This window comes from Taurulus bubalis (assembly GCF_910589615.1).
Source record: "Taurulus bubalis genome assembly, chromosome: 16".
Lineage (NCBI taxonomy): Eukaryota > Metazoa > Chordata > Actinopteri > Perciformes > Cottidae > Taurulus > Taurulus bubalis.
In genome coordinates, this window is record NC_136604.1 from 1,651,443 (window position 1) to 1,665,191 (window position 13,749).

At 40.4% G+C, this 13,749-nt stretch overlaps 1 protein-coding gene across 1 annotated transcript; it reads right to left on the reverse strand.

The window, feature by feature from the left end:
• Positions 1 to 559: 559 nt before the first annotated feature.
• On the reverse strand, positions 560 to 1,792 carry tmem200b (transmembrane protein 200B; the record flags this gene model as incomplete). The annotated part of the gene is made up of 1 exon (XM_079232124.1): positions 560 to 1,792. One exon carries the CDS (start codon positions 1,790 to 1,792, stop codon positions 560 to 562), a length of 1,233 nt encoding a protein of 410 aa, XP_079088250.1.
• Between the last annotated feature and the right edge of the window lie 11,957 nt (positions 1,793 to 13,749).

The window sequence follows — 13,749 nt, forward strand, 5'->3', positions numbered from 1 at the left end:
GATGTAACATACTGTACATCACGGCCATGCATTGCATTTGGGAGAAAACATTTGTATATACTAGTTGCATTAGTCAAGAGCTGTCAGCACTTTATGGACTCAGGAGTCCAGGTAGTTTGGTTCAAATGGACACACAGTGAAACAACCCCGCTTCTATCTCTGCTACACAAGGTGTGCACACGGCAGACAGGCAAACCATTTTGGAATGAGATAAAGTTGATTTCTGGCATTGCTGCCGAGCCAAACTGCAGAACAGTCTTCTTATCTCAGCTGTGACAGTGTAGGGTCTCATTGTTCCTTCAAATATATAAAAAAAATCCAATTGGAGGCCAAGCAAATACCATAACATGTGTATCAATATTCCACTGACGATTGAGAACAAGCTCAAGTTTTGGAAGATCCTTGTGAGAAATACTGTACTCCACATAACCCGGGGTTCAGCCTTTCTCTCCCCACACAGAGAAAAACTAAATATAGTGCAGTTATAGAATCCAGGGGAAAATATCATGATGTTTCTTCGTTATCAGGGTGATTATATCCCTCAGTGGAGAGCAGCCAATCACTGGAAAGGCCCAGAGCCAAAAGTCTTATCCCACTGATAACACTGCTGCTCTATCTGGTCCAGCAGCTTGTCCACTGAGTCCTCTTTGTTCTCTAGTTTCAAATACCGCCTGCTGCTGCCCAGGTTTAGCCGGGGCCAGCTTCGGCGGGTCTGCTTCTCTGCAGCCTCCACAACCTGCCAGGGGATGTTCACGCAAACCTGTGAAGCAGTCTCTCTTGTGACTACCAGCGGATTCATTTCTCCCTCCTCCCCCGGTGCGTGGGCTCCATCCTGCACACCAGTTCCAGCTGAATAGGGGTTAGTCCGGTAGCTCATACTGTGGCAGCGCCTCGGCTGGATGTCTGGCACATCTACCTCGTCCAGAGTGGACATGGAGCTGGCAGACATCAGGCAGCTGTTGAGCTTGACGAGGGGGGGGAGGAAGCTGGCACTGCCCCTGTGGTGCTCGGCACCAGACTGTGTGTTAAAGTCTGTCTGACTAGAGTTACACGAGTTGGAGAAGGAGGAGTGGGGGGAGGGCGGAGGCTCGGACTCCTGGTGGTGGAGGACTTCTGTCTGGAGACCAGCTTGCTGGTAGATGCTCTGCACACTGTGCTCCTGGTCTCTGGGGTGGCTGGTCTGGAGCAGCGGCTCAGAGCTGGCTAGCTGCTGCATACAGAGGATGTTGAGATGGGCAGCTGGTAAACTTCTCACACACTGGTAGTGTTTGGCCATGGAGTTGGCTGCTGCCATTTCTTTAAGGTCTGCTGAGGGAACCGCCGCAGACACAGAGCAGATTACACTGCGCATCTGAGCCAGCAGCACCTGAGTCTCTCTGTCCCTGTTCTCGTACAGCACTGTGTTGGCACAAATGAGGATGAAGAGTCCCACCCCCATGATGACAGGCCCTAGCAGCTTCATCCGCTCACTGTGGATGAGGCTGGCTGTAGTTAGGAGGCCCGTAGCTCCTAGACTCCACCCAGAAGTCTGCGACTCAGAGAAACTTTCCTTCTCTGCAGCCCCCAGGATGGAGGCGCTCGGTATCCGGTAGGGCCAGTATCCTGCCACAGCCAGAGCGGTGCCAACAACCACCACGATGACCCCCAGCACCAGGAAGGCTCCAGGAAAGGAGCGGATGCGAAGTTTCCCTTGGATCACCCCGTCCTTCTTTCTGCCTCGTAAGGTGAAGGGAGACTTCCGTCGGCAGGGAGGTGATGGTAGTGTAATGCCTCGAGCCTTTTGGGTCTTCATGGCTCAGGTCAGTCCAGAGCTCCTGTTAACCCTGTCAGAGGAGTTAGGAGTTAGTGCAGTTGTAACGTATCTACATGTTGCATTCATCAAATACATACCTGTCTGTATTTGAGGGTGCACAATACATCAGTCAGCTTAATATTTTCAACTTCGGCCTGATAGATCACGAAAATGTGATATGTCAATAATTCATCTCTTGAAAACAAGTACGTCATTATACATTTTTTTAATCTACAGTGTGATATTTCTATTTCATATTGAACACATTTAAAGCCTCTACGTACTCTTTGAAAACGTGGGACATGTTAGTATAGATGTAAAACAGAGGAGGTGAAAATAAGATACAACTCGTCTTACCAAGGTATTGTTGACAGTCATCACTAATGGACAGTTACTGATGGTCAGTTGTTCAGCACCTACTAGCTTCACCAAGAGGACCAAAGAGACCAGAGACAAAGGTAACATTTACTAACATTACCAAGAGACCAAGGTAACATTTACAAACGTTACCAAGAGACAAAGGTAACATCTACTAACGTTACCAAGAGACAAAGGTAACATTTACTAACGTTACCAAGAGATCAAGAGACAAAGGTAACATTTACTAACGTTACCAAGAGACAGAGGTAACATCTACTAACGTTACCAAGAGACAAAGGTAACATTTACTAACGTTACCAAGAGATCAAGAGACAAAGGTAACATTTACTAACGTTACCAAGAGACAAAGGTAACATTTACTAACGTTACCAAGAGATCAAGAGACAAAGGTAACATTTACAAACGTTACCAAGAGACAAAGGTAACATCTACTAACGTTACCAAGAGACAAAGGTAACATTTACTAACGTTACCAAGAGATCAAGAGACAAAGGCAACATTTACTAACGTAACCAAGAGACAGAGGTAACATTTATTAACGTTACCAAGAGACAGAGGTAACATCTACTAACGTCACCAAGAGACAGAGGTAACATTTACTAATGTTACCAAGAGACAGAGGTAACATCTACTAACGTTACAAAGAGACAAAGGTAACATCTACTAACGATACAAAGAGACAAAGGTAACATCTACTAACGTTACAAAGAGACCAAGGTAACATTGACTAACATTACAAAGAGACAAAGGTAACATTGACTAACGTTACCAAGAGATCAAGAGACAAAGGTTACATTTACTAACGTTACCAAGAGACAAAGGTAACATTGACTAACGTTACCAAGAGATCAAGAGACAAAGGTTACATTTACTAACGTTACCAAGAGACAAAGGTAACATTTACTAACGTTACCAAGAGATCAAGAGACCAAGGTTACATTTACTAACGTTACCAAGAGACAAAGGTAACATTGACTAACGTTACCAAGAGATCAAGAGACAACGGTTACATTTACTAACGTTACCAAGAGACAAAGGTAACATTTACTAACGTTACCAAGAGATCAAGAGACAGAGGTAACATCTACTAACGTTACCAAGAGACAGAGGTAACATCTACTAACGTTACAAAGAGACAAAGGTAACATCTACTAACGTTACAAAGAGACAAAGGTAACATCTACTAACGATACAAAGAGACAAAGGTAACATCTACTAACGTTACAAAGAGACCAAGGTAACATTGACTAACATTACAAAGAGACAAAGGCAACATTTACTAACGTTACCAAAAGATCAAGAGACAAAGGTAACATTTACTAACGTTACCAAGAGATCAAGAGACAAAGGTAACTTTGACTAACGTTACCAAGAGATCAAGAGACAAAGGTTACATTTACTAACATTACCAAGAGACAAAGGTAACATTGACTAACGTTACCAAGAGATCAAGAGACAAAGGTTACATTTACTAACGTTACCAAGAGACCAAGGTTACATTTACTAACGTTACCAAGAGACAAAGGTAACATTGACTAACGTTACCAAGAGATCAAGAGACAAAGGTTACATTTACTAACATTACCAAGAGACAAAGGTAACATTGACTAACGTTACCAAGAGATCAAGAGACAAAGGTTACATTTACTAACGTTACCAAGAGACCAAAGTTACATTTACTAACGTTACCAAGAGACAAAGGTAACATTTACTAACGTTACCAAGAGACAAAGGTAACATTTACTAACTTTACCAAGAGACAAAGGTAACATTGACTAACGTTACCAAGAGATCAAAAGACAAAGGTTACATTTACTAACGTGACCAAGAGACCAAAGTTACATTTACTAACGTTAACAAGAGACAAAGGTAACATTGACTAACGTTACCAAGACATCAAGAGACAAAGGTTACATTTACTAACGTTACCAAGAGACAAAGGAAACATTTACTAACGTTACCAAGAGATCAAGAGACAAAGGTAACATTTACTAACTTTACCAAAAGACAAAGGTTACATCTACTAACGTTACCAAGAGACAAAGGTAACATTTACTAACTTTGCCAAGAGACCAAGGTAACATTTACTAACGTTACCAAGAGACAAAGGTAACATTGACTAACGTTACCAAGAGATCAAGAGACAAAGGTTACATTTACTAACATTACCAAGAGACAAAGGTAACATTGACTAACGTTACCAAGAGATCAAGAGACAAAGGTTACATTTACTAACGTTACCAAGAGACCAAGGTTACATTTACTAACGTTACCAAGGGACAAAGGAAACATTTACTAACGTTACCAAGAGATCAAGAGACAAAGGTTACATTTACTAACGTTACCAAGACATCAAGAGACAAAGGTTACATTTACTAACGTTACCAAGAGACAAAGGTAACATTTACTAACGTTACCAAGAGATCAAGAGACAAAGGTTACATTTACTAACATTACCAAGAGACAAAGGTAACATTGACTAACGTTACCAAGAGATCAAGAGACAAAGGTTACATTTACTAACGTTACCAAGAGACCAAGGTTACATTTACTAACGTTACCAAGAGACAAAGGTAACATTGACTAACGTTACCAAGACATCAAGAGACAAAGGTTACATTTACTAACGTTACCAAGGGACAAAGGAAACATTTACTAACGTTACCAAGAGATCAAGAGACAAAGGTTACATTTACTAACGTTACCAAGACATCAAGAGACAAAGGTTACATTTACTAACGTTACCAAGGGACAAAGGAAATATTTACTAACGTTACCAAGAGATCAAGAGACAAAGGTAACATTTACTAACTTTACCAAAAGACAAAGGTTACATCTACTAACGCTACCAAGAGACAAAGGTAACATTTACTAACGTTACAAAGAGACAAAGGTAACATTTACTAACTTCACCAAGAGACCAAGGTAACATTTATTAACGTTACCAAGAGACAAAGGTAACATTTACTAACGTTACCAAGAGACAGAGGTAACATCTACTAACGTTACCAAGAGACAGAGGTAACATCTACTAACGTTACCAAGAGACAGAGGTACCATTTATTAACGTTACAAAGAGACCAAGGTAACATTTACTAACGTTACCAAGAGACAAAGGTAACATTTACTAACGTTACCAAGAGACAGAGGTAACATCTACTAACGTTACCAAGAGACAAAGGTAACATTTACTAACGTTACCAAGAGATCAAGAGACAAAGGTAACATTTACTAAAGTTACCAAGAGACAAAGGTAACATTTACTAACTTTGCCAAGAGACCAAGGTAACATTTACTAACGTTACCAAGAGACAAAGGTAACATTGACTAACGTTACCAAGAGATCAAGAGACAAAGGTTACATTTACTAACATTACCAAGAGACAAAGGTAACATTGACTAACGTTACCAAGAGATCAAGAGACAAAGGTTACATTTACTAACGTTACCAAGAGACCAAGGTTACATTTACTAACGTTACCAAGGGACAAAGGAAACATTTACTAACGTTACCAAGAGATCAAGAGACAAAGGTTACATTTACTAACGTTACCAAGACATCAAGAGACAAAGGTAACATTTACTAACGTTACCAAGAGATCAAGAGACAAAGGTTACATTTACTAACATTACCAAGAGACAAAGGTAACATTGACTAACGTTACCAAGAGATCAAGAGACAAAGGTTACATTTACTAACGTTACCAAGAGACCAAGGTTACATTTACTAACGTTACCAAGAGACAAAGGTAACATTGACTAACGTTACCAAGACATCAAGAGACAAAGGTTACATTTACTAACGTTACCAAGGGACAAAGGAAACATTTACTAACGTTACCAAGAGATCAAGAGACAAAGGTTACATTTACTAACGTTACCAAGACATCAAGAGACAAAGGTTACATTTACTAACGTTACCAAGGGACAAAGGAAATATTTACTAACGTTACCAAGAGATCAAGAGACAAAGGTAACATTTACTAACTTTACCAAAAGACAAAGGTTACATCTACTAACGCTACCAAGAGACAAAGGTAACATTTACTAACGTTACAAAGAGACAAAGGTAACATTTACTAACTTCACCAAGAGACCAAGGTAACATTTATTAACGTTACCAAGAGACAAAGGTAACATTTACTAACGTTACCAAGAGACAGAGGTAACATCTACTAACGTTACCAAGAGACAGAGGTACCATTTATTAACGTTACAAAGAGACCAAGGTAACATTTACTAACGTTACCAAGAGACAAAGGTAACATTTACTAACGTTACCAAGAGACAGAGGTAACATCTACTAACGTTACCAAGAGACAAAGGTAACATTTACTAACGTTACCAAGAGATCAAGAGACAAAGGTAACATTTACTAAAGTTACCAAGAGACAGAGGTAACATCTACTAACGTTACCAAGAGACAGAGGTAACATTTATTAACGTTACCAAGAGACAGAGGTAACATTTATTAACGTTACCAAGAGACAGAGGTAACATTTACTAACGTTACCAAGAGACAGAGGTAACATCTACTAACGTTATCTAGAGACAGAGGTAACATCTACTAACGTTACCAAGAGACAGAGGTAACATTTATTAACGTTACCAAGAGACAAAGGTAACATTTACTAACATTACCAAGAGATCAAGAGACAAAGGTAACATTTACTAACGTTACCAAGAGACAGAGGTAACATCTACTAACGTTACCAAGAGACAGAGGGAACATTTATAAACGTTACCAAGAGACAGAGGTAACATTTATTAACGTTACCAAGAGACAAAGGTAACATCTACTAACGTTACCAAGAGACAGAGGTAACATTTACTAATGTTACCAAGAGACAGAGGTAACATTTATTAACGTTACCAAGAGACAAAGGTAACATCTACTAACGTTACCAAGAGACAGAGGTAACATTTACTAACGTTACCAAGAGACAGAGGTAACATTTACTAACGTTACCAAGAGACAGAGGTAACATCTACTAACGTTACAAAGAGACAAAGGTAACATCTACTAACGTTACAAAGAGACAAAGGTAACATCTACTAACGTTACCAAGAGACCAAGGTAACATTGACTAACGTTACCAAAAGATCAAGAGACCAAGGTAACATTTACTAACGTTACCAAGACATCAAGAGACAAAGGTAACATTGACTAACGTTACCAAGAGATCAAGAGACAAAGGTTACATTTACTAACGTTACCAAGAGACCAAGGTAACATTGACTAACGTTACAAAGAGACAAAGGTAACATTTACTAACGTTACCAAGAGATCAAGAGACCAAGGTTACATTTACTAACGTTACCAAGAGACAAAGGTAACATTGACTAACGTTACCAAGAGATCAAGAGACAAAGGTTACATTTACTAACGTTACCAAGAGACAAAGGTAACATTAACTAACGTTACCAAGAGATCAAGAGACAAAGGTTACATTTACTAACGTTACCAAGAGACAAAGGTAACATTAACTAACGTTACCAAGAGATCAAGAGACAAAGATTACATTTACTAACGTTACCAAGAGACAAAGGTAACATTAACTAACGTTACCAAGAGATCAAGAGACAAAGGTTACATTTACTAACGTTACCAAGAGACAAAGGTAACATTAACTAACGTTACCAAGAGATCAAGAGACAAAGATTACATTTACTAACGTTACCAAAAGATCAAGAGACAAAGGTTACATTTACTAACGTTACCAAGAGACCAAGGTAACATTGACTAACGTTACAAAGAGACAAAGGTAACATTTACTAACGTTACCAAGAGATCAAGAGACCAAGGTTACATTTACTAACGTTACGAAGAGACAAAGGTAACATTGACTAACGTTACCAAGAGATCAAGAGACAAAGGTTACATTTACTAACGTTACCAAGAGACAAAGGTAACATTGACTAACGTTACCAAGAGACAAAGGTAACATTGACTAACGTTACCAAGAGACAAAGGTTACATTTACTAACGTTACTTTTTTTTACATTTGACTGCTAAGCAGCTTGAAAGGGTGAAATAAACAAATGTGAACAATGAGGAGAAATGTTACTTAACATCACATGTTAAATTAAATAAATGTATAAATAAATACTGAATTAAATGCTTAAATAAATACAGGAATATATAAATATAAGTTATACCTAAACAGGACTTCATTAAATAAATCTACTTCTACATTTCTATATTTATTCATTTATTTATGTGTCCACACGTATTTATTCAATTATTTATGCCTGTATTTCTGTGTCCTTATATGCAAATGAGCTGGGGCAGTCTAAAGAATGATGGACCACAGGAGTGTGATCACCTGGTATGTTATGCTCTACTACTTCTGCCTTGCACATGTTGTTGAAGTTGGCAAGCTCAGCTAACTGTTAGCAGAAGTCGTCGTTAGCACTTGGCAACATGGTATCGTTATTACAAGCCATTTCAAATCAATTGCGATCGTTAGCAGACGATTTAGAGCAGGGGTTCTTAACCTTTTTGACCTTGGAGTCCAACTTTTCAAGTACAAAGTGCCCCGAGGCCCATTCAAATATTAACACTGTATTGGTTTATTAATTAATTGATCTCACTCTTGGTTTGATTTGTATTCAATAACTAAATCAGATCTACCTACAGTTTAACAAGCAAAAACCTTGTCAAATAAATTACATGATGCAATGTGATCATCACAAAGACATTTATTGATCATGTGTATGTAAACCTGCATAGACAACAAGTCATTGAACAAATCAAGCTGATACAATAACTCATTTAAAGGCTCAAGTCAGGCGTATTAACACACAAACAACTAATTATTCAATTTTTCTACAAAAACAAGGGGGACTCTAAAGAAAACTGAGAACAAAATTGAAATTTGATAAATAATATGTGGTAATAAAAGAAATACACTGCACAATTATTAAGTAAGTAGTTTGTTTAGGATTAATTGTATTATTGAACTAATACAGTGCTCTTGGTTAATCCACAATGTTAATAAACCTCAAACCTGAATAATTAAGACAGTAAAAGTGAGGTTTTTACTTTCTTAGCAGAATATCTGTGTGTTCACAATTATTGGGCAACTATTAGTGTACAGACAAGTGTGCACACAATTCCAAATACTCAATTTCAAATTAAATAAACTGTAAATAACATTTAAATAAAGTGCAAATTAAAATATAGCCTTATGATGTGAATGATATGCTTCAGCAGTCTTCATGTTTGCGGAACCAGAAGTTGCTCTTCATATCTGTGACAGCTGGCTTTCACAGCACATTTGGAGTTGCCAGTCAGTGACAGACCTTTCCTGCATCTGTAGTACATCGTCCTTTATCTGGAAAAATCCCACCGGCTTTCTCACGAGCGTTGGATGTTTGGTCTCTAGATACCCCTTTAGCTGTGAAGCCTTCAGTGCTGCGTTAGCTAGCGAGGCTAACGTTAGCTAGCGTTAGCCCTCACACACAAGCTCAGGGCTCTGCCTTGTTACCTCCGTTCACAAAGCTCTACTTCGTGAAGTCAGGATTATACTTGCACAAACGTTTAGACGTGTGGGTGTTCAACAGCACTTTCGTCTTCATGTTTTCGTTTTAAATACTTCTCTATAACTTTCGCTACAGGCTAACGGCTGGCTGGGCCATGTGCTAGGGATCGGTTGCTTCTGTCTCGCTCCCCTACTTGACCAATCCTGTTTAACAATGAGGGTCGGACCGCCCCAGCTGATTTGCATATAAGCACACAGAAATACAGGCATAAATAAATGAAGAAATACAGAAATAGATTTAATTAATGATGTCCTGTTTAGGTATCAATTTATATTCATTTATTCCTGTATTTATTTATACATTTACTTATACATTTATTTAAGTATTTATTTATTTATTCCTGTATTTATTTATTCATACATTTATTTTTAAGTCATTTTCTGTCCTCCATATATATTAACACCACTTGTGGTCCTAACACCTCATATGATCTTTCTTTTCAGTAAAGCAAATAAAGTAATCATAACATCTTGATCAGATAAAGTAATCCAGTCAGAGAAAGGAGATTTGTTCTTCAGTAGTTCAGATGATGCATTACCATCATTAAGCAGAGTCATTTTTTTTTTTTCAAGTCATTTTTGGAAGTCCAAGTCGATTCTTAAAGTATTTTCTGGTTGTAAGCATTCCATCATCTGCTGCATGCCAACTATATTTTAGGAATTTAAAGCTTTTGCTGTATTATCATCCCTCCTTTTTCTCTGAGCTGTATCAATATTAGTGCTTTCACAACACTGGAATATCTAACTCTAACACAATATCAATATAACAACGGCAAGTTAATCTAAGTGCATTTAGAGAGCAAAAGTAAAAGGCTAGACCAATGAAGAACTCTTGGGATGTGTAAGGGAATCCCGTGACCAGGGATTAAACCTTAACTAGCAGCTACAGGTGGGCTGCTAGTTGCAGGCCCAGCCGTCTGCTCGTTGGGAGCTTTGTGGAGGAAATCCCCCAATCCTTGATGTGCTCTCAACTTTGGTTTAGCACCTTCAATGATTAATAAAAATTTTTGCTTGGGTTGGGGGACAATTCTTCTCCACAACGGCATAACAGAAACATCTGAGAACCCCCTATATCTAAACAGCTCTGAAGCAGGGTGGTGTGGCCCGGCCTCCTCTGTACGGAAATATTTACACAAGGAAGAAGGAGAAATGACTTTGCGGTGAGGGTCTGACAGTCAGCATGGTGAGAACGTTGCAACACACTCAGGACCTGACAGTAACTGCGGTCAGAGTGTTTGAAGCCGTTCCATTTTTATTCGGCTTTCTTTATGACCCGTGTGGGAACTCCAGAAGAACAGCACATGTGCGAATGATTCTTTACTTTTGTGTGTACCTCAATGAAGTCACAGGCTCCCCACAGACATGGAAGGTCCGAGGAGTTTCGCTCTAATTATTTCCAGTGGTGATTAACATAAAAAGAGGACTGTGCATCTAAACAACCACGGACTAATGAGTGGCCACAGAGAGTTAGGCAGGCTACATCCAGATGGATTCCAGGCATCCACATGTGACGTGTACTGTCTCCGTAATAATGACACTACAGGAGGAAAGTATTTGGTTGTGTCTGCGGCAAACTGCTACTCTAACGCCAGGTTCAGCTTCTTGGTCCGAGTGTTGCAGAGGCTCTGCTCAGAGGAGTATACTTCCTCACGAATTGATCTGCATGTTGGGGATCGGGTCCCCACTGAGATACCACATGAAACCACAACAAGAGCTGTGGCTGCTGGAGCACGCGGTTCAGGAAGGCAACAGTTAAGTTAATCTGCTCCTTAAAGGTTACACTGCAATGTTATATTTACTAGAAAAAACATTCCAGTACAAACAAGATTACTTTGGGTCAATAATAAATATATGACATCTGATAATGCTCAGCACATTGTGGGATGAAATTGTGTAACAATCAGTGGGTTTAATTCTATAAGTTCCTACACTGGAAGCATTGATTACGGATCCACTGGAACACAGAGGCATATCCAGGTTGTCATAATGCTGTAAACAGTGTTATTTGTCCGGCATTTAAGACATGTGATAAATAACCTTCTACTCATTGCTTCATTCATTATTATAGTACTGATGCCATGTAGTGTTAGAGAGCTTTGAGTGGTCAGAAGACTAGAAAAGAGATAAACAAGTGCAGTTTATTTAACTAAGCAAATGTTTAAATGTTATTTCCCTGCAGAGAACAAGTCTAGAGCTGCAAAGATCAGTCAATTCATCAAGTAGTTGCCAACTTTTAAATGAATTTGCCAACTATTTGATCATTGATATCTCATCACTCGTCCTGGATAATTTTTAATAATAAGATTATTGCCAAATTCTCTGATTTTAGCTCCCTAAATGTGTTTTAGTCCTCTACTGTAGAAAACTGAATACATGTGGCTGGTGAACAGAACCATTATCCCAGTGATGGGCATGTCTGGTGATTGTTTCCACTCTCAGCCCACAGCGTGAGCATCGTCTCATACCCTCAGGTAGCATGTGGGCGTCACCTCAACACCAGTTGCTCTGCTTCACCATAAACACATTGTGTGCGTAGAAGAAGAAAACAGAATGAAAAACAATCATTCACCTTTGAGGGAACTCTGTCTGTAGCCACGTTAAGTTCTTTGAGAGTTTGTATTAAAACCATCTCCTCTGTGGTCACGTTCAGAAGCAGTCTGCATTAAAGAAGCCACAAAGTCATTGCTTTCATTATTTATGAGGTACAGTTCTTTCTTTTGATCTGCTTATGAAAAAGTTTAAATTCTCAAACCAAAATGAAATGGTTTAGGCCCGTTTATTCTGATAATGTCCATATGGAGCGTTGGTGTTCTGGTTGTTTTTTTAAACCGATTATAATCTGAATATTAGGCTTCATGATACATGACTACCTATGTATGCTGACTAGTGAAGGAGATGCAGGCCTCCCAGGTCCTCTCTGGTCCTCTCAGGTCCTCTCAGGTCCTCTCTGGTCCTCTCTGGTCCTCCCACGTCCTCTCTGGTCCTCTCTGGTCCTCTCTGGTCCTCCCAGGTCCTCTCAGGTCCTCTCAGGTCTTCTCAGGTCCTCTCTGGTCCTCTCTGGTCCTCTCTGGTCCTCCCAGGTCCTCTCTGGTCCTCTCTGGTCCTCCCAGGTCCTCTCTGGTCCTCTCTGGTCCTCTCTGGTCCTCCCACGTCCTCTCTGGTCCTCTCTGGTCCTCTCTGGTCCTCCCAGGTCCTCTCAGGTCCTCTCAGGTCTTCTCAGGTCCTCTCTGGTCCTCTCTGGTCCTCTCTGGTCCTCTCAGGTCCTCTCTGGTCCTCTCTGGTCCTCCCAGGTCCTCTCAGGTCCTCTCAGGTCTTCTCAGGTCCTCTCAGGTCTTCTCAGGTCCTCTCTGGTCCTCTCTGGTCCTCCCAGGTCCTCTCTGGTCCTCTCTGGTCCTCCCAGGTCCTCTCTGGTCCTCTCAGGTCTTCTCAGGTCCTCTCTGGTCCTCTCTGGTCCTCTCTGGTCCTCCCACGTCCTCTCTGGTCCTCCCAGGTCCTCTCTGGTCCTCTCTGGTCCTCTCTGGTCCTCCCAGGTCCTCTCAGGTCCTCTCAGGTCCTCTCAGGTCCTCTCTGACCCCCAGTAGCTGTCCATTAGTGATGATTGTCAACCTTGGTAAGATGGCAGCCGGTTATGAAGCAATGTCTCAGCGTTTTTTTCCAATCGATTTTCATCTAGTTTTGTATCTACGATTGAAACTAAGTAAAGAAGTTAACGGCAGCGCAGGGTCAAAGGCCAACGGCTCCTTAGTCAGAGAATCCCTGTGTTTTGCTTCCTATGTGTGTTTTTGGGAGAGGATGGTACCCGGTCCAGAATGGGCTCTCAGGACCTCCAGCTCCTCTCTGAGAGGATTCCATGAAGCAGCAGGACAACCAGCTGAAGCCAACATGGCTGACGTCCTGCAGCACAAGTACTAACGGCCCAGTCCATCACCTCCTGCATGGGGTCATGAGCTGACTCCTCTCACACTTATTCTAAGATGGGGGTATTTTCTGGCTTTGCATCAGTCAGAAGTCACTGTTGCTCCACCATGTTTT